The following is a 21,532-nucleotide window of genomic DNA, read 5'->3' as shown; positions in this document are numbered from 1 at the left end:
ACTTCAATTGCTATAATTATGGTCTGGTATATCATATATTGCAATGCAACAATGCACTTCATTCCACCTCGATGCAGCGGCCTGCCATTGGTCGTTGAAAGCAAATACGTCACAGGTCATGATCATAGGCGGCGGAACGGGGGGGGGGGGGCACCGGGGCACCGTGCCCCCTTTAATTTTGGCATCTTAACATTAGCAATTTAGCCCCATGGGCGTTGCATGGAAAAAATGGGACCAAAAGTCGACAGTGGGACCAAAATGGGACCAAAAGTCGACCTTAATTGAAGGTGTTCCGCCACCACTCATGGTCATGAGGCGTCGCTTCAGGCCCAAAACACGAATAGACGTGCATACAGTTGCTCAACCTCTCTTTTGTATGGCTTGTTGCGACTGGTGCCAGAATTGATTCACGCACTCAGCCATAAGAGAGAGACATCCCCGACCGGTAGGGACAGTCGCACTTCGGGAGCCGTCGGGTCAGGCTCGGCTGGTATACGACCTGCTTCTGGTGGCCGGTGGGTGCTTTCGAACACTTGCTTTTATGCCCTGTGCTTTGAGAACATGTAGCTGATGACATAGCATTGATAGAAATGATGTTTCATCGATTACCATTTGCCGACTAGTGCTGATGCTTTTTGCTGTAGGTACCAGGATGTATGTAGTTATTTAGGTACCTAGTCCTACTGTCTTTAACTAGTAGTCTATTATTTATATGCATGTTTTGCTCGGCGAGGCTCGAGTTCAAAAAGTGCCGGATCAGATTTTCACACCAATATGGACCGTTTGTGAATGTCATTCATCCTCTATTGATTGCTGCTCTGTTTAAGGGCATTTCAGATTTTCACCTTCTGACCTTCGCATTGCTGTCTAGTGTCTATTAATGCGTAGGTAGGTATACAAATTACATTGAAGAAAAGCTGGAAATCGCGTGCCCTCGTAGCTTTTTGCAATGTTGACTGTGTTGTCCCTTACCCCATCTGATTTGAATGTGAAAAAAGCGATTTGTATTTTGTACCAATGGAAAGGTCAAAGGATTAGGACCTAGATGAGTCGAGAGCTGCTGGAAGCTTTTCCTTCCTTACTGTAAGAAAGCGAGATTCCGATGATTTGGAAATTGGAGAGCCTTTAAGGGAGTGTTGCACTACAGCGTCTGCGATACCTATCACTTCTGATCCTTTTTAGAATCTTCTTTGGCTCTTTGAAGGCTTTTTGAGGTCGATAATGCATAGTATACCACATTTGCCACATTTCAAAGCAATCTGCATTGTTGATGAATGATGTCGATAATTCGCTTTCAGCCTTACTTAAAAATATGTAGACATAAGTTAGCCCGCGCCCCGTAGGGCTAGCTAACTATCTGCGGACCCATACCACCCATGGGGGGGGGGGGCGTTTCGGCCGCCTAAGATCTCGGAAAGTTTCCGGCCGATTTTCAAAATTCAGGAGTGGTTCGCCCTACCGGGGAATTACCTTGTGACCCTATTTCATTCACCTCGGTCCAACTGATGACGTCACAGGTCAGGCAAAGGTCGCATTTTCACTGTTTACAAGCATTTCAGGAAATGTGTTGTAAAAGTTGACAGGCATGTTTTTGAAAATCGTCGACGGAGAATCGTTTGTCAAACACATTCTGCTACTTGAGGTCACTGATAACAGGTCAGGTCATAAAGGGTCACATTATGAATGTGTCGTGTGATGCATGTTTTATGGTCCATTTTACATGACAGATGCGGTTATGTGGGTCACGCGACCTTTGGAGCCAGTTTAGGTTATCTTCTGATGAAGGTCAGGTCAAAGTCGGGTCAAATTAAATCAAATTTCAAAGTTAATATTTTTACATACAATGGGTATCAATTCTATGCAGCTCGCCACGGGAATCTAATGTTGGTCTTTATTTTGCGCTATGTTGTCTAGAATTGCTTAAAATTGAGCTTAAGGTCACGAAGCTGGTCGAGTAAGGTCATGTTACATATCATTCGATTCGGCAGGTCTTTCTGAGTCCATTTGTGGCTTTCCCGATTCGCTAGCTCAATTTGATCGGGAGTTATTGAAGAAAAGTTTATGACCCTTGTGACGTCACAGATGACGTCACGCAAGGGCAACAATGCAAATGTGAAGCATTGGACCTTGCAAGGAGTGCATTAAATCACGCTTCTATATGCTTGAGATAGTTTCAGATCATTCCCGGCGCCAAAATAGCAATTTCCATATTTCCCCATTGACTTATAAGGGTTAAATTAAACGTATAAGTTCCCTGTGTTTGAGGATTTTCTTAATATGTCATCTTGTTCTCCACTCAATTCTGCGTAAGATGCCGGTTTCCGTTTCTACATAGCTTGAACGTAACGGATGCAGCGGCCGCAAACGTAAATCGAGGTCCCGAATTCCCTATTCCCCAACACAGGCGGCGGCCGCTTCCTGGTCTGCGCAACATGGCGGCACCGCTGGACACCATCTGGCAGCCGATGCGCCTTCCACCCACATTAGAGTTCAGTGGTATATAAGATCTCAGCAGTATATCTATGTCAGCAGTTCATCACAAGATGACCGATGAAATCACAAGCAAACAAACAAACAAACAAAACATCACAAGATTGCTTTACTACTCATTCATCACTATTTTTCAGATAGGCAGGAGTTGGGCAGGATGACCGATGGTCCAGTGACGTCATAGCGTCACAGAGAACTGCGGAGTTGAAAATTCCCGGCTTATATGTGTTGCCTTGGATCAAAAAGATTTTTGTCCTCCATTTTTGGGGTTGCGCGTTGTGGCATGTTTTGACAGGCACGCTCATGCTGGGACGGTAATTGTGATGTGCGTTTCATTTTGCTCTTTGATCAAATTTCTAGCAGAAGAACCACTATATTGATAAACGCATATACCGTTTCTGCGAGGATGAAAATTTCTGCTTTGGGTTTTCAGTCCAAGTCTGTCTGTGTTCTGTGTGTATTCTGATTCACATTTCACCCTTCTTTTTCACAAATCATTTTGTTATTACCTACCAAGTATCTCACATTTTCTGCTCCTTGTTGCTGCCAGTGTTTTTATATACCTTGGTTGCTGCTGTCTAAATCAATTGATGGCCAGTTTTCTCTGTCTTTCAGTAATATGCTACATGCCAATATTGAAATGGTTGTTTTATTACTTAGGTACTCTGTCAATTTTCATTCTGGCTTACTGTTCTCTAATTAAAACAGCATTACGCTAGCATCATCCTTTGAACAATTAGGATCATACCGTTTAGGCCTGCTTTTCTGTAGAATTAACAATTAGTCTTGTCTTGTTTCAGGCAGTGAAATGGAAGCAGCACCAAGCTGTCGTAAGTACCCACCTGCATTATTGTTATTTCGTGGCTGTAGTGCTGACTAATACGTCTAGTGGCACCAAGGTTCAACTTAATCAAGGCCTTGTTTATTGTATGGCCTTTGCATTGGTAGTCTGTATACAATACATATTACATATGGAATGGATCTCCCCTTCATTGATAAATAATATCACTTCCGATTTTAATGGGTTTGTTGAATGTTAGTAGGAAGTAGCTTGAGCTGGATGGGCAGGCTCGCCTGCCTGTACAGTTATTTCCTACCAGTATTGCTTCTATTAACTGTAGGTTGTAGTGTGCAGGTTATAGGTAAGGCTAGGTTAGGTTAGATATGATATTTTATTTCCTATTTTTTACTCGCTTTTATTTTTGTTGACTGGTATCTCGTATATATCCATGCAATTTTGTATGCTGCCATATTCTAGCGCCCAAATAAACTTAACCTGGCAGGCGGTGGGCCTCCTGGCCACCTTCCGCGCGGTGGGGAGGGGGCATTTCCCCCCCCCCCCCCAACTCGGAAACTACTGGACGGATTCGTAAAATTCAAACGGCGTTCTATAGCCCTGTCAAATTTGTTGAGGAAAACCAAATTTCATTGACCTCGAGGTCACCGATGACGTCACATGTCAGGTCAAAGATAAAATGCTTCACTGTTCACGGGTCTTCTAGGGAATGCGCTATAGCATCAAGTAAAACACATTTTGTCGAAAATCAGCGATAGGGCGTCAGTTGCCTAGTACATATGCTGCTATTAGAGGTCACTGATAATGCCAGGTCAGGTCACAGGTCAGGTCGCCAAGGGTCAGCACATGCACCCAACTTCACTAGGATTGTGCAATGCATATTGTTTTTTGACCAATGTTTCATTTCCAACTGAATGGTGTTGGTTATAAGACCATCAGGTACGGTTTGTCACTTTCTGGTGGAGGTCAGGTCAAGGTCAGGTCAAAAAAGGTCAAATTTCAAAGTTGATAGTTTTGCATAAAGTGGTTATTGGTTCGATCATCGATGCAGCTCGTCACGGGGAGTCTAATGGTGGTCTTTGTTTTGCGCTACGTGGTCTAGAATTGCTAAAAATTGACTTTTGAGAATTTGACGTCATCAATTTTGAACATTTTTTTTTTCGCTATAACTTGGCCAAAAAAGAGGCATCGATCTCAAATTTGGTATGTGGATAGATGGTGGTAGGGACTATCACATATATTCAGTTTTTTTTCTAAATTAAAAAACCTTTTTGGATTTTTTTTGGCTATTATATTCAGTTTTTGGTTAAAATCCAAAAACTTCAAAAATTTTAGATAGCAGTTTTGTAGCCCTGTTAATTTTACACCTTTTATGTCTTAAACATTTTCCTGTATCTCTGAAGCTGTAGGTCTGACAGCTCTTCCCAACATTTTTGGGTTGAAAATGGCAGAAGTGAGGTCACTCCGACGTCATTAGCGGCCAATGGGCCAACCTATCATAGCCTTTGGAAAATTTTTGGTCACAATGTGTAAAAGCTATTCACGGGAGGGTACTGAAAGTTTGGTGACGATCGGCGCAGCGGTTCTGGAGATATATCGAAAAAAACTAAGGGGGGCAAAAAATGTCCCCCCCCTTACCGCCTGGAAGGTTAACTCTGAACCTTGGTGCCAATGGAGAAGGTGTAAGCCAGTGCTACCAGATCCCATTGTTTTATGAGTTAATGGCCACTGATTTTAACAGCAATGTAAGTTATGAGAAGAACTTTTGATTAATTGGGGCCTTGCATTAGAATGCAAAACTGCTCTTTTATTTATATTGCTCGCTTAATTATTTTCAAGCAGTTTTTTCAATATTCCCTGCAACCTTACTCAGGCATAAAGGCCTGGCTACACTATGCGTTTTCTTCGTGCGTTTTTTGCGTGTTTGCGTGTTTTGCGTGATATCGTTCTAGAAAAATGAACGATATTACGTTTTTGTGATGTTATTCACCTTAAATTTTAGTTACATAAGAGTTATATTAGCTTTTGTATATAACCAAAGTAAAAATTATATTGTTTATAACTTTTTTCCTAGAACGATATTACGCAAAACACGCAAACCTGCAAAAACGCACGCAGGAAATGCATAGTGTAGCCAGGCCTTAAGAGTTCACAGCTAATTAATTCCATTGGTATGTACATATTGTTGATTTATATTTTGAAGCACAAGCAAAGTGAGAGGTACCTACACACTACAGATACAAATTTGCTATCCATAGGACGTATGGCACATGTTTAACATCTTCAATATTGATTAATCAACAATTGACCCTGTTGTTCCACAGAAAGACGATATACACTAAATTTTTCGTTTTTTGAAGTGCTGCAGTCGGTTGGCGCCAAAAAAGACGAGTCATATGAATGGAAGGACGTGAGTAATCTCTTCTGGTTCCTTTAGCTGCATGCTATTTATTTGAGTGAATTCAATTGTTCTGGTCTACTCAATGATCCTCTGTTCACTTTGACAGCTATGGTAACTCATAAAAATGCAATAGCAGATGCACTGTCTAATTATGCACTTTCCTCAGACCTCAACTGTTGTCAATTGAACTACTCAGTAAATTTTAGCTGTCACTTGTCAGGTCTGAAGTTTAATGTATTATCAGCTTTTTTCCAAAGTTTCAGAGTTGTTTAGCTGTTTTCTCTTGCTGACCCCTGCACCCATTTCGTCAGGTAATTATGCTGTTCCTTCGATACCTGGCGAGGAGAAAACCAAGCTTGTTCGACCCGACGAATAAGAGTCGGGTTGTGTGCCAGGATGACCCGCTCGGCAGGGTCTTCGGGGTGGCCTCGTTCACGAAGGACGAGACACGGTATGTGGACGCGCCGGCGCGCGTGCGGGCACGTTCGTGGCGGTAGCACTGTGGCGCACCGGTCCGGCGCCGGTTCGGGCCTCCGGTCACGCCCGCGGCTTGGGTCCCGGTCCAGGAAGGTCGTCGTCTTGGTCTTTGTCCCGGTCTTTTTGGTTTAATTATGGTGTTAGTTAAGTATTGTTGGTTGGCTGAAGACCAGAGTATTGACATTCAATAATCAACATAGACTCTAGTCGCTCATGTATTCTTTGACATAGGTATTGAAAGAAAACTTAAATTTTGATTATCATGTTTGTGCCCTTTTCAGTTGATTTATATTGATTGATTAAATTTCAGTGGTTCTTAAAGATCAAATTCTACCAAAGATGTTATATATTTGGCAATTGTTAGCCATCCATCCCATCCTGTTGCCCTCTTGCAAGGCGGGCAACGGGATGTCAGCGGGTAAGCCAGGCGACAACCATTCATTGAAGTCGCATATTCATGTGCCAAGTTCTACAAAATGCCATCAAAGTCACCAGACAAGTCTAAATTACTTGATGACGCCAGGACATTGTTTCTGTTGACATGGAATCAACGCTTTATATGTATCGCATCCATCATTTGGCTCCGCTTCGTGTTCTGGCCCCGGTATCATTATTGCAACACCAAGTGGAACCCAGCCTGGACCTGGACCCAAGCTGAGCTGGCCTGGGCCCGGAGCCGGCGGGCCGGACCGGCGGCTGTCCCATGTCGATCCGGATAGGACCGATTTCCACGATCCGTGAGGGTCGGTCCCGACGGTCGGCGCTGGCGCTGGCGACGGGGACACGGAATTCGTGATCCGTCGATCGGAGGCGGCTCGGCTGTCGCTCGGTCCCGCCGAACGTGCGTCCGCCGGCGGACGTCCCGACCAGCCGGAGCTCTCCACCAGCCAGCCAGCCAGCCCGCCGAGCGACCGACCACTCTGCCGACCGACCGGCCGGCCGGCCCTCACACTATTCTGACCAGCACCGCCCGCAGGCCCCTGTGCCCCTTCATTGCGTTTGCGATTGATGTTCTTTGCTGTGAGTGGCTTAGTTTTTAATGTTAATTTTTCTTTATTCACTCAGTCTTATAGTGTAGTTTATTATTACTTATGTTCTGTTTGAGCACTTTTGGCCGTACATATAACGCCCGCAGTCTTACTTATCTTCCTTTCAGTCGAATGCATTCAACCATTTAATCTTCATTTTTCATCTGTCTCAGTTGATTCAAATTCAAATTGCACCATTTAAACTCTAATAACCCCTTGCAGTACTCACAATCACCAATTTCCCATTTTCCTTTCTATGGCTGACGATTTTGACGGTTTCACTGACTTGAAAGAGGCGGTCGGATGGTGGCCGCATCTCGAGACTTGGCGGGCCCACGGGACCCCTGACCACGGACCATGGGCTGGCCGGAGTCGGGGTTCTGGGGCCCGCCGGTCGAGAGGCCCTCCAGCCCCACCCGGGACCTGCGGCACAGCTCAGTGAAATGGGCTGAACTGCGGCGGCTGATGGTCACTTTCATACATTCGTTTATTTATTTAGTTATTGAATAATCTTTGTCATAGCATTATTTACTCTTCAAATAAGTCATTCATACATATTTGAAATATTTATATTTGTGACTAGTAGGTAAGAGACGAGCACAATTTTTTTCCAATAATTATTTGAATATACATATTTTTGTCTAAATATTGCAATTTGATTTGCGAGTTTTAGCCGTCCCGCCATCATGCCGTTTCATTTCATCTCATTTGACGGATGCTGACCGATAAGCAGTGGTGCGGCCTCGGACCCCGACCAAGTTACACCAATAACACGTGGCACCAATGGGCACCAAAGCACCACCACCAGCCCGTCACCTTCGAGCGGGTCCGAGGGAGGCGCCCGTGGCGGGCTCGGCCGGCCGGGGCTCTAACTGTCGGATTGGCACCATGACCCAGGTGACAGCTCGAGTGCCCGTGTCAAATCGCTCGTCATCAGTTGATCCGAAAACCTGTCGTACTGATAGACTGAGGATTCAAAAGTCAAAATTAGCAGATCAAAATTGCAAAAAAAAGAATCAACCAAATTATATGTGCATTTCTGGCGAAACTAGTGCCGCTTCTGTCATGTTCTGGAAATTTATGTACTGTGCATGGTAATGCCTACCGTTGAGCCCGTCACGACTTCCTGCTATTCCATCCCATTTCAATGCTGGTTGCTCCGTTTTGTCATTGATTCCTACTAATTGCGATTTGCAACTTCCTGTAACATGGTGCTTGTGGCTAATATTGGCTGACGGTTTGTACTAGATTAACCAAACGGTCGCTGAAACAACACTGGCCAGCAGTCCCGGCCAAGACCTGGGCCAAAACCTTTTTTGCCCATCGAAACTGCTTCTCTAATCCATGCATTATCCCTCGCCCGCACATGGGGGGGTGGTTGCCACCCCCCCCCCCAGGCAGTCTTTCTGCTCTGCACTCCACATTTTTAGAGCTAGAAGGCTGATTTTTCGTATAGCTGCTTGTCTATTCTTTCTTGATGTCCACTGAAAATTTCAAGTTTCTGTGATTTTTGGTTTCGGAGATATGACCTTGTTTTTCAGGTCATGTCATGACCCAAATGGCCAATTCTCAACATCTTGCGTTTGCCATGGGCCTTGTGAGCTTTTGACACCCTGATTTCGGCCTTTTTTGCCAGTCTTACCTCCCACCTATCATGGAACATGTTGTTCGACGATGTACAGGGGTCAAGGTCAGGGTCAAGGTCAACCTAGGTCATCTAAGATAATTGCGTTTTAGGCAAGCTGAATTTACTTTTTGTGAAGTTTTTTGACTGCATTTTTGGTAAAAGCTTCTCAGATCATGATTTCATGTGATATGGACCCAAAAACAATCGGTGCACACATCAGTATACACACAGACACACACAGACATACAAACACATATAATTGACCTTGACCTAACTTGACCTGAAATGACCTCAGCAGCAAAATTCTGGTCGGATAGTGTGACAAAGAGGTTCTAGCTGGCTTGGCACCAGAAAACAGCATCGTCATCGGTATTTGATAAGCAGCGCACTTGATATCCAACGGTGACCCAAAACAGCAACATTTTTTAGTTTGACCTGACCTGGAAGGTCAATGACTGACCTGAGAAGGTAAAACTGGGTATCATTGGATTCGTCTCTTCCCAAAGAATCTTTTTGGTCTTTACTGCTAAGCTCTATCTCCAACAGGAACGAAATGGCGCGGGGGGGGGGGGGTGGCAACCACCCCCCCCCCCCCCCATGTGCGTTCTAGGATGGGAAAATGGCATGTGCGGGCGAGGGTTATTTTAGCCAATTTCAGTTTACGAATTCTGCCGTTTTGACAGTTCTGGATGCTATTGCTGAGTGCTCTAACGGAAGACTTCGCATGTGTATGCCTAATTTTCATGGCACAGTTTTTCGACTTGTTTGCTCAGCAATTACAGTGGCTGTGCCTATGTATCGTTTTCCCGCAATCGATCCTCTATTTTCGGAAGCATCCTGCCCACTCGCACACAACCGCTTGCAAAATTGTGTCGTTTCCTTTCAAGTTATCTTTGCTTTACTTTAAAGGGACACTCCCACCTTAACATTAGTTTTGAGTTGAGATAGCCAAATTGGTGGCCATGGCCTGCAAATACCGGTTTGGGCACTCACAACATCGAAAAATGCTTTAATTCGAAGATATGGAATTTCAAACTTGCAGTTTTCGGATTCTAAGGGGCTAATGCATTGGAATGCCCCCTTAGAATTTGTGACGTCAGCGGAGATCTAACGATTTTTAAATCTTAGACTAAAACCATCGTTAACACGTGGTGGTATACGCTGCTTTGCGCGCAACGTCTGCCGCACTTTAAGGCTGCCAAATTATTGCTTCCAAATAAAGTCGCTAGTAACAGGGGAGATCCCAAAAAGTAAACAAAAGTAAAAGCCTAATATCTTGAAAACCAGTGAATATTTTTCGGTGAAATTTGGTAGATATTCGTTTTCGCTCTTTCTGAACCAAGGGACATCACTTTCATGCCAATTCATTAACTTTTTTGAAGGTGGGAGGGTCCCTTTAACTCAGTCTCAGAATTACTGAGTTGGGGAAACTGGAGGAAACCACGTTTTGTGTTTTACCACATTTTGAGCGCTGGATACCTTGAAACGTGCTATCTGCACGTCCTTCTGTGTCCAGATGTACTATCGATCTAACATCTCAATCTGCTTTTCAGCTCGTTACCTAACGAGCAAGACCACTAAGGTGTTCAAATGAGTGCCGGTGTTTGTGATATCATCAATGGTGCTTATTGTCTTGTTCACACACTCATGTAGTATTTTTAGAACGCACATTAATCTTCCCGGCTCCCTAACTAACTCGGGACTCGGTAAACCTCCCTGACGCATGCATGTCACGCCCCCCCCCCCCCCCCCGAGCTACCAGAGTGCCCAGAATGCTGTCACGCGCGATCCGGCTGCGGTGGTGGACTGAGGTGCCCTCTGACGGCCGGTGGCGGACGGTGGCGCCCTCTGACAGTGCACGCCGTCTGATTTCAGGCTGCTGGTGCGGCAGCAGCTGTGCCTGGTGGAGGACGAGGCCCTGATGGCCAGCCTGCCGCCGCTGCCGCCGCCGGGCCTGGAGCCAGGCGAGCAGGTGAAACGCGGCCCGACAAACACCGACGCCGACGACCCGGACAGCAAACGGAGTCGGTCCGAGGCGGGCGCGGCGGCGTCCGCTCCGGCTCCGGCTCCGGCGGCGGGCGCGGGCCCGTCGTCAGGACCGGGCCCGTCGGTCACCCCCGACCTCCAGCGGATGGACACGCTAGGTGAGCCAGACACGGAGCGTGCCGCCGCGTGGCAGAGACGCACCACGAGAGCTGCCGCGACGGGGCGGCGGCGACAGTGTAGTGAGCGGGAGGCGGGGTGACCCAGCGGACACTGACGCCGCCGCTGGTGGGTGGTGTAAGGGACTTGTGACCCGTCACAGTAGCAACATTCAATATAGACAGTAACACCATGGGAACTTGCACCGCCGACAGTGAACACTGCTAAGCGACGAGTTCAAGACAAGTACAATATGCCTAGTTGATTTAGATTTGCGTTACTCGTCTTTCTTTGAGTTTTGTTTTTCTCTCGACACGACTGTACGATGTAATGATTTAGAACATTTTATCTTCATGAGTTATTGTATGTTAATATTTTGCGTCATATGATTAGTTTATCGCTAGCTCATTTATTCGTATTAGCTCCCCTTGATTCATTTATCTTTTGGTTAGCTTCCCTTTACTACAAGTTACAACCTTTCTTTTCACGTCCTCATCGTTTCTTTTATATTGTCATACGGTGTCGGTTTTTCATAGCTACACTTTATTCCACATTTGTTTAATTTGCCACACTTTGACATATTCACATGGCTGGTTTTCTTTGTGTTCGTCACATATCATTTAATATTATGCGTGGGCAAATATGCAAGGATAAGGGAGTCATTCACTTGTCGTCGTTGTTTTATTGAGCGTTGCTTATATTTCGTTTGTTCCCAATCTGGTACCACACCGCAACAATCGACCAATTAGTTGGGTGCAACATAGAGTTCGCTGAAGTCTGAAATCACATTTTTGCTCTCGCCGGCTGGGCAACTCAGTCCTGAAAATACTCAACATCCTTGATCTCTAGTACGCATTCAAAAGACATCATTGATTCGAAACTCGTGGTCGATTGGTGCGCTATGTGATCAGAATGCCTTTACGTTACGCCTGTTCAATGTTTGCTGTGCGCAGTGTAACTGTTGTGTTAGTGCACGGCCAGGCTGACCTGGACCGCACCGTCCGTGCGGCCGCCGGCCTCTTTTGGCTGGCCCGTGCACCGTCTGGGCCAGTGGCTCAGACCGTATCTTCCCGGTCTATCGTTGCGTCGTATTTTGTCTCTAAGGGTGCCCTGCGCGCCTTTGCGTGTAGACATTCTACCCCGTCCCCATCGAGCAGTGTTGTGATTGAGCGCCGATATCGTCTTTTCGATTTCGTGTGTGTCTATCTGTTCGATGTGTCCACCCCACCCCGGTAGTCCTGGGGCGCACCTCGGGGGCGGGCGTCGGTGCAGAGGGGCGCCATGTGACCTCAGCAGTCGCGGTGCCCCGATTCTCCAGACGCACCGTCGCTGCGTGAAAATGCGAGTCTGTGTGGGCATGAACGTGAGCGTGAGTGCGTGAAATGAGTGTTGAGCGTGCGTGTTGAGCGTGCGTGTTGAGCGTGCGTGCGTGCGTTCGTGGGTGTCGATCGTTCCTACGGCGTGTCTGTGGTAGCATGGTGTGTGAGCGGTGCTGACTTCTGGGGACCGCCTGTGATGGTTTAGAGGCTACCGACGGTGCCATGGAGGAGACCAGAGAGACCGAGACCGATTATGACGAGGCCGGAGACCACCGCCGCACGTACGCCCAGGAGCTGGAACCGGTCGACTGCACCGACTACGACTCCGACGGCCTCTCTTCATCAGGGGTGAGTAGTCTGCCGCAGCGACCCCGCCCCGGCGGTGGCGCCGGCAACACTCGGCTGGTGTATGCCGCTAGTCTGCTCGGTCTTGTCGCCTTTGTCGCCTGATTGGACCTGCGCTATGCAGATTAGCTTGCTCGTGGCAGACTTAACCTTGCTTCGGGCGGTGACGAGTACCTAAACTGGATGCCCAGTTGTGGTGTGCGTGTGTTGTGTTCCTTTTTTCTCTCACCTTGTGGTCTAACACTGTTTTGTTTCATCCTTTCAATGGTGTTTTGTCTACGGATATCCATTGCGTGTCGTGATGGTGGTTTGTCTCTGGATGTCGGATGTTGTGTTTGTGTCTGTGGTTTTCCCTCTTTGGGTCTGGGTGGCACGAGTTGAGCTGTGTCTCGGTGGTCGAAATGGCGAAGCATTTCGGCAGACAGACCACCCGGTCGTCTGCGGAAGTGGCTCGCCGTGGGCTGGCTGGTCATGAATGTTTCCACCTCACTTTTCACTTTCTCTAGTAGGCATTGCGTCTTGGCACGTCCACTCATGAAATCATCAAAGTAGATGTTTTCATGCACTTCTGAATCAGCATGTTTTCCTTTAGTTCGCTATCATATAATATTTAACGAAAGTCCGGTCACTAACATCCGTAGTACTAACACCGCGCGTCTCAAGCATTCCGGAGAACTATTTCTCTTCCTTCTCTCTCTTTTATGTCATTGCTCTGTTGTCTTCTCTGGAGGCGTTTCATTTGTGCATTTGAAACGGGAATTTGGGTAATGGAGGCCGGGTGTGCATTTGGTGAACTGGTGTTTGACGGATGTCGGCCCTTCCGCTAATCGGCCATCCACCTAGAAGCATTTCAATTAACCGATTTACCGTGGCGAGGCGCGCACATGGATTGCGGCGGTAAAGCGTTCGAGAACTCCCGCATTGGTCCTTACAAGCCCCCTCATTAATGAGACTCCGCGTTTTTCCAAATTTCCCCTTTGTTTGTGTTGTGACTGATGGTAATGTTGAAACTTGATGCTGGCTTTTCACGCATGCTAAAATCTGTTATAGCCGTAAAAGCTAATTGTACCAATGAGGTCTGTTTATGTCTTGGCATGGTAATATCTGGACATACTTGTACATCGAAACGTAGATAAAAATTCTATAATTGTACACATAATTGTAATTGTATATAAGAACTACAACGAAAGTTCCTTTCGGTGCGATGGCCGGCTCAGCCGATCTGTTGGCCCTCTGTTTGCACCAGCCCAGCCTGTAACGCGCGACTGGTGGACGTCCTATACCCTCCTCCGCTCGCGTACCAACAGCGTCAGCAAGCCCGCGCTCTGGGCATGATTCAGACTCGCCAAAAGCTAGCAGCGCGTAGAACAAGGTGCCACGCGCGACAGGCACCAGACCTCTGCGTCATACCGCTTTATTAGCAATGCGCATCGCGTCTCCCCGCGCCCAGATGCCACGCAGCCAGCTCCGCCTCCCCAGTACGTGTCCCCAGCGTCCCGCGCACTGCGACCCTTTTCACTCATGTTGTACGCCTGGTTGTCAATGGCGTTAGCTAGCGGCACACCGCTTTAGGCCGATTTTGGCACGCGATTCACACCTGATATTGCGAGTGCTCCACTGGCGGGCCGCGCGCTCTCCTGTGCTGGAGCCGGCACGAGCCGCCTGCTCTCACGCCTGCTCAGCCTGTGATGGCACGCGCCTGGCGCCCTCCCGCGCTGCCCCGCCTGGGCAAGAATGTGCAGCGTCCCTGCGTTTGTGAGCTTGGCAGCACCAAAAGCTCATATTGCGTTATGCGCGTCTAAGATTGGGCGTAACATTTCCTTATCTTTTCTGGTTGTAGTTAACCTCAACCAGAGTTCAGGTAAAATGAGCTCGGCATACATTATTAACATGTAAAAGGTAAGATGCTTGTATCTAGCAAGCAAATAAGCATTAATGCATGCCATTAGTGCACAGTGCAATGTGTTTTGAAATGCTCGCATTTCAAAATGCGCCCTAAAATTCTAACTTTACGATCATCCACAGCATGGATGATTGACTTAACAACCAAAATTTAAATCTAGCGCCACGAACTTTAATGGCATATTCAGCTGCTCAGCAGTTTGTCTGCTCCAATTGTGCGACGGTGAGTGGCGCAGATGTGCTCCGACGCTCTCGGCGCCGCGCGCACTTCATAGCAGCGGCAGCAGCGTATGTGGTGACGCACCAGAAGCTCTACTGGAAACACAGTGGCAGCCGGTGCTGGAACCGAAGCCTCGCGTCCCAGAGGAGCAGACAGCGAGCAGCTGAAGGCGCTGGAGCCAGGGGATGATGGAGCAGCTCAGAGCCGTGAGAAGCTGAGAAGCTGCAGCGCCAGTCAGCGTGCGACAAGCCCGCATGGACTCCCGATACGAACTGAAACGGATGAGGATGTATATGTATCAGGCGCAGCGCCCTACCAGGGTCATCACGTGCAACGGCCGCACTGCGCCACGCGACACGAAGCGCCACTGCGATCCTGCGCTCAGGGTACCCCGCAGATCTCCACTCATCTGCTGCGCTCTGCGAACTGGGAGCGGGATGGTGGCACCCCTGCGCCTCCGCGTCGACTCGCGATGCTCAGTGATGGTCCGTGCTGGTTCTGAGGACTGAGGTGATTTGCCCGGCGGTAGCTGCCGTACCGAGTGCTGGCACCGTGACCCGTCATCGGGCCGTCGCTGCCGCGGACGGGCCGACCACGGGCCCCGGCGCCGGCGGCCGGTAGGACAGCTGCCCTGGCCGGGGCCGCGTCAGCTGATGAGCGGGTGTGAGGGACTCCGTGCCCGGGCTGTCGATCTGTGTGTGCGGGAAGTGAGCGCCGTGTCTCGGCCGTGTGTGGACTGGGAGGACGGGATGGTGGTGAAGCGCGCGCCGAGGTGACCGTGGCCTAGCTCGTCACTGCCCTGGCGTGTATCTCTCCGTAGCGCTAGTAGTAGTTTGCAGTTGACGTAGTGCGTACTGTAGCGCCAGTATTTTGTCTCAGTGACAGTCGCCTCGGCCTCCAATAGTTGGGGTCCAATGAGCGATTCTGTGTTATAGATTGCGTACGTCACGCTCGCCGTACCTGGATGCTGATGGCTAGGCCGTTATCAAGCACCTCGTAAGGGACATCCAGAAGGTAAGATGGTGTCGTTTTCTCGGTAAGGAGCTAGTGAACTGGATATTGCAACTCGCCTTTTGTTTGTATATATTTATATACCTCATATTTATTTATCGACCTTACGATGCGCATAATGCGTAATTGCGCAAGTCTATTTTTTATGACTGTTATCCATTGGTAGTTCATGATTGACATTCGTTAGTTAGTCGTTCGCCACAATGGAACGTTGCTTTACATCAATAATGATGCGTGTTTTTCGAAGAGAGAAGACTACGAACAGGCTGAAAGGAAAGACTTCGAACTTTAAGGGTGCGTTAACTTCGGAGGTGGCTCCGCTCAGCGTTGGTGTCCGAGCACTACTACTCCGATTCTCAGCCAGTAGATGTCACCAGGGTAGAGCGCTTTTTCCCACGTTGATGACCTTCTCCCCCTCCTCATTTCACGGCCCACTGTCAACCACTGTCACCTTGCCGTCTGACTTAAACACGTCGCACACATTTGGTGGCCTTTACCCAGTGTGCTTCCACTTGTGCAACTCGGTCACGCCCTTAGGGTCAACGTGTGACACCCACAATCCCTCCACGGTAACAAGTAGTTCAATGAACTCTTTTGGATCTTCGATATGGGGCCAAAATTTTCGCGTTACGCCTCCTTTCGAGTTTGCCTTTCCTCTGGAGTCAGCAAGCGGGGAATGCATCTTGCAGAGATCTTATACATATTAATACACTGTCGAAGAATGGCTTTGAGGAACCTGATAGACACCTCCGCTTCTGCTGCGTTGTTCCAGACCAGAATATTTGTCATTTTTCACAAAGAAGTATTTATTTTTCATATTTTCTTGAGTCAATGCTGTTGATGGCTGGCCACTGCGGGGGTGACCATTAATGATCTGTTGACCAAAATTGAACAGAGATGCCCACTTTTTGACGTTACTGTAAGAAAGACAAACCTCAACATGTGTTGGCACTAGCTTTTCGTGAATAACGTTTGGTGCATTTTTCTGCAATGCATGAATCAAATAACTGTTCTCTTCTGGGCGTCGCCCATTCTGACCGGGAATGGCAAACTATGCTACGATTAATTAGCAGCCTGAACCAATCACAGGGCAGATTGCTTAATGGCTACGTAAGTGGACATTCCAATAACACATCATTGAACACACCGCGTTGCAGGCCGAAATTCCAACTCCTTCATGGTTGGGCCGGGAACTTTTTGAACGCCCCTCGTATTATGTATGTTCACTTGCAAAGTCCTTTGGAAGAGTTGTTGGCTTTGATTTGATCTGCTTATTTAACCAATCACCACTTATGCCAACTTAGCCCTTTTCAATTATAAAATGAAACTATACTCTAAGAAATCTCTTACTTGCAGCTCGATGACAGTTGATACAGTTAACTTTGCTTTTGACATGTTAAGAACACCTTAGCGCAGAACGCGTTTCTTTTTCAATGTATTTCGATGGCGTGTTTTTTTGTGTATGACGTGTGACCCTTGAAGCCCCGACCCTTTAGTCCGGACGTTCCCCTGGTCCGTGTGGGGCGGCGCCGGACCGCCGTCACTGACGCGCCGGTCGCTGGCAGGAGTCTGACGTCGAGTCGCCGCTGCACCTGACGGTGATGGCCGTCTGGATGGACGACGTCGGCATGATGGCCGACATGGAGACCTCCGAGTCGGACGCCGAGAACGCCGACACGTGGGTGTGCGCCGCGCCCAAGTGCCGCACCACCAATAAGGCCAGAAAGTCGCGCTGCGACCACTGCTGGAAGGTGCGCGGACCGGGCGGCGAGTGGGGGGATGCAGGTGGTAGTTTGGGTGGTGGAGGGACACGGGCTGCAGTTCCTATCGGCGAGGACTATACGTAATTTGGAGTTTGTGCTTATAATGCCGGGTAGACGTTATGAGTGCATGATGTATTAAAGAATATGATTGTTATGGTGCGGTAGACTTGCTGGGTGCCCATAAGATGTGATGATGAGGGTAAATTCACCTTTTTTCTCGCCTTAATGTGCCACTGTCAACTTCCCGCTATCTCGAACCGCAGCTGAAGACGCGGCATCCTCTTCGTGCTGGAACGGCTGGTGCGATGTTTTTGTCATTATATTGTCTGACGCCGCTCCCCGCGCTCTGCAGATGCGGCCAGACTGGGTGGTCGGTCCCCGACGCAAGCGGCAGCGGCGCCGGCAGCGCGCCGGCCTCTCGGAGAAGATGAGACGCACGACCTCCACGGTCGCCGCGTCCTCGGCGGCGGCCAGCGCGAGTCCACAGGACTCTGTGGACACCGGCTTCGGCGGCTCTCAGGACGGGGCCTCGACGACGGCCGACCAGACCTGCATCATCTGCTGTGAAAAGAGCCGCGACGCAGCCATCATTCACGGCCTCACCGGGTGTCAGGTAACGTGCTACACGTGCGCGCGCAAACTGTGGAAAAAGAAAGATCTGTGCCCGTCGTGTCGGCGGAGTATTGAGAAAATCGTGTACTTGCGTTTCGGGTGATGGGGGGTGAGGTGTCGGCTCTGTCGGCGGGACTGCCAGGCGTCGCTCGGCGCCGGCGGAGCACGGCTGAATGGGGTTCTTCTGGCCGCGGAAAGAAGTATTATCTGTGATCGGCAGACCGGCGACTTGAAGGGTGTTCGGCCGGGACTTTGCTGATGTTTAGTTTATAGGTGTCGTGTGTGGTGTACAGCGTGTGTCTTTGGCTGTTCTTGGTTCATTTAGTGGTTGCGTATTGGTTGCTGACAATTTGGGGCTATTCCGGGCTATCATGGCGTGATGCTAATGCTATTTAAGCTAGGTGTGTGAGACAGGTTTCTGGGTAATGTTTCCTTCAACATTGACAAGAGGATGTAAGACGGACTGGCCGCGATGGCAGGTTCAATGTCTATTATACAGAAGCTATTATTCAAATCAATTCTTAATCCATTTACGGGTAGTTTGATCTCTCTCGGAAACCGTTCAGTTTTTCCTACGTTTTTTTCAATTGATTTTCCCACAATGCGTCGCCAAGTTACCACTGCGGTTAGAACAGCAGTGATAAGCTTTTTCGTCGGAGTGTTCAAACTGGCGCCAGCATCCTTCAAGTCGCCGGTTCTGTCTGATGTGTCGGTTTTGTAAATCCCGCGCCGTCGGCTGTGCTGGGTTGAACGTGCAAACAAAGTTTTAATTCGCTACACGCCGTAGCAGCAAGCTTCTGATTACTAATTCATGAACATTTTAAATTGATGCTTTTCAATTATAATGTTCATTGATTGACTGATGTGTAATGCCTGTGTAACGGCTACTGACTACAGCATAGCCCTCACCCGCCAAAGATTGAGTCGCAGAAGCACGCTGTTGGTTTTCGGTCAGCTGTAGTCTTACATTAGGAGCTAGGTAGCAACATCAATGGTGCAGATGACGAAAAAAAATGTGAATAAAGGTAGAAATGTTCCATATGAGTGACTTGTTAGTGTGAGTGAATTGCAGTCCTCTTCTCTCTGCGTGGTAGGTATTTGTATTTCGACAAACCAGAGAATCGCGCCAAGGCTCTGTTACCAGTCACTCGGAACTCAAAGCACAGAGACGCGGGATGCTCAACGCCAAAGGTTGAGCCCGCTATTGGCATCACTCTCAACGGGTAAAAAAGTATGCATTCCGCCAAGTGCAGGCGTGTGCCTTTTGTTGCTGCACTGCGTGGAGGTCGATGTCAATGCTGGGCTCAATTTTTGGTGTTGCGTTCCAGCGTCCCCATGCTGTGAGTTCCGAGCGACTGGTAGTAAAGTTTTAGCACTGTTTTCGGTTTTGTCGAGATGCAAATGCCTACCGCGCAGTGAGACGAGACTGAGAGCTACATATGCCTTATATTATATCTAAACAAATAAACTAAAAAAAAAATGTAGGCTTCGCACTTGTCATTCAGGTAGTGATTTAAGAAAAATCGGAACATGCATGATCGAGAAGCTCCGTCTTGTTAAAATTTAAGCCGAACTGCGTATAAAATCAATGGAGTGACATAGATAAAAGTGCACCGATAAACCTAAAAAAAAAATGTAAATGATGTATGCAGCATCCCTGCCGCGCTGGTGCGTCCGTGGTAGCTGTAGTGTACTAGCGTGTGATCAGGTATTGGGTAGCGGTAAAAATGATAAACTGTCGTGTGTACCATTGATGTAGCTGGTTGGCTCGTGTTGTCTGATACATGCGACCGAAAGCCGGCACCGTGCTTCGCGTGACGGTGAATTGAACGCCGACCGGCTTGTGAATGTACAGGCGCACGCTGCGCTGCCCAATATCAACTCACCTAATCGCATCTGTATAGTAATCAGTTGCCATCATTAGCCTAGCATTCACCTTCGTTGTTATTGGATTTGCCTTTTTCGCTGAAGGTTGGGAAGTTAACAGATTCTCCCTGGTGAAGTGGATGCTTCATTAGTTGCTCTGTGTGAAGCTTGTGAAATACCACAAATAACAAACAATACACTCTTCACAGGACTCGCTTGGTTTTTGGGTAGGGGTGTGGCAGTGTGTATACTCGGCTAAGGAAAAACGCATGATATAACGTTTAGGTACCTACAACCTCAGTGAAGATCAGAAACGGGCTAAATTGCACATGGTGGCCGAAGAAAATATGAGCGAATGATGTGAAGAAGTTGCACGCACACAGTCATCATGCAATCGACTGCACTGAAGAGGTTACAGTATGTAAGTAAGGAGGTGCCAGGTACCTACACTTGTTTTGTGGTTTGTAAACAGTTGGGAATGCCTTCTATGTCTTCAATCTTTTGACGAGCACTTCAAGGTGCGCATTTGGAAGGGAGAGGTAAATATCACATATGACCAGCGTGTTTGTGAGGCATGTTCTCTGGTTTTTATATTGCGAGTTTTGATAAACGACAAAACACCACTGCACGCTTAAAAGTTAAAACGCACCGGATGGTGGATTGGGACCGGCAACAATAAACGTTACAACAAACATTTATTTGAGGGCGATAGAGGCTGGACTGTGAAGGTCAGACGGGTCACTCACAACAGATGGCTGACTATGCATAGTCAGCGCGTGGAATGAAGAGCGCATTCGGAGCACGAATTACCTTGTCAGTCCCCGGTCGGATGAGGTCGGCGCCCGAAATGAGGCTGCGGGCACTCGCCCAGCTCGTGATTCGTGACCACTGACCACCAGCTGTTCTTGATGGGTGCGCCTGCCTGTCTTCGATTCGTGGCCGCCCAGTGGCGGATCCAGGGGGGGGGGCAAAATGGGCATTTGCCCCTCCCAAACGGCATAATTTTAACATTACGCCTATGGACGAGGCATGGCAAGAATCGATAAATTGTTATGGTTTGCCCCCCCCCCCCCCCAAATAAAAAAAACTCTGAGCTGGATCCGCCTCTGTGGCCACCAGCCGATTTGGGTGGGTGTGCCAGTCTTCTGGACGGACGGCCCTTGGTAGTTAGCTGAATGGGTGCACCTCACGTGCCAGTCTTAACGGTGACACCGCGCAGAGTGCAATACACATTACCCAGTGCCACGCACATGGCCGGTGCCGGTGAACCGAGATGGTTGCCGAGTGAGTTGGAATACGTGACGCGGAAGGCGGTTAGGGAGGGATGGCTAGGGCCAGTAGCGGCGGAACACCTTCAATTAACCCGCGCCCCAGTGGCGGTCTCAGCCAACTTTGCCCTAGTGGGGGGGGGGGGGTATATCTTACCACCCACCTCTAACTCAAAAACTAAGAGGGCTAGAAAGACGCGGTGAAAAGCAGTCGATAGCTCTCGATGCGTACGTTTGATAGTATTTCAACCATTTTTCATCTTAG

At 48.3% G+C, this 21,532-nt stretch overlaps 1 protein-coding gene across 1 annotated transcript; it reads left to right on the top strand.

Annotated features, from left to right (window-relative positions):
- The first annotated feature begins 463 nt into the window (after positions 1-463).
- On the top strand, positions 464-20,210 carry LOC122363906 (E3 ubiquitin-protein ligase Mdm2-like). The gene is made up of 8 exons (XM_043333725.1): positions 464-515; positions 3,291-3,320; positions 5,611-5,696; positions 5,999-6,138; positions 10,695-10,963; positions 12,486-12,628; positions 17,324-17,509; positions 17,874-20,210. The coding sequence occupies exons 2-8, from the start codon at positions 3,299-3,301 to the stop codon at positions 18,234-18,236; spliced, it is 1,209 nt and encodes a 402-aa protein (XP_043189660.1). The 5' UTR covers positions 464-515; positions 3,291-3,298; the 3' UTR covers positions 18,237-20,210.
- Positions 20,211-21,532: the final 1,322 nt, after the last annotated feature.

The sequence above is a fragment of the Amphibalanus amphitrite genome, unplaced genomic scaffold (assembly GCF_019059575.1).
Source record: "Amphibalanus amphitrite isolate SeventyFive unplaced genomic scaffold, NRLGWU_Aamphi_draft 000026F_arrow, whole genome shotgun sequence".
Taxonomy (NCBI): Eukaryota; Metazoa; Arthropoda; class Thecostraca; order Balanomorpha; family Balanidae; genus Amphibalanus; species Amphibalanus amphitrite.
Note: the sequence above shows the minus strand (reverse complement) of the source record. Positions and strands in the feature narration are given on the sequence as shown.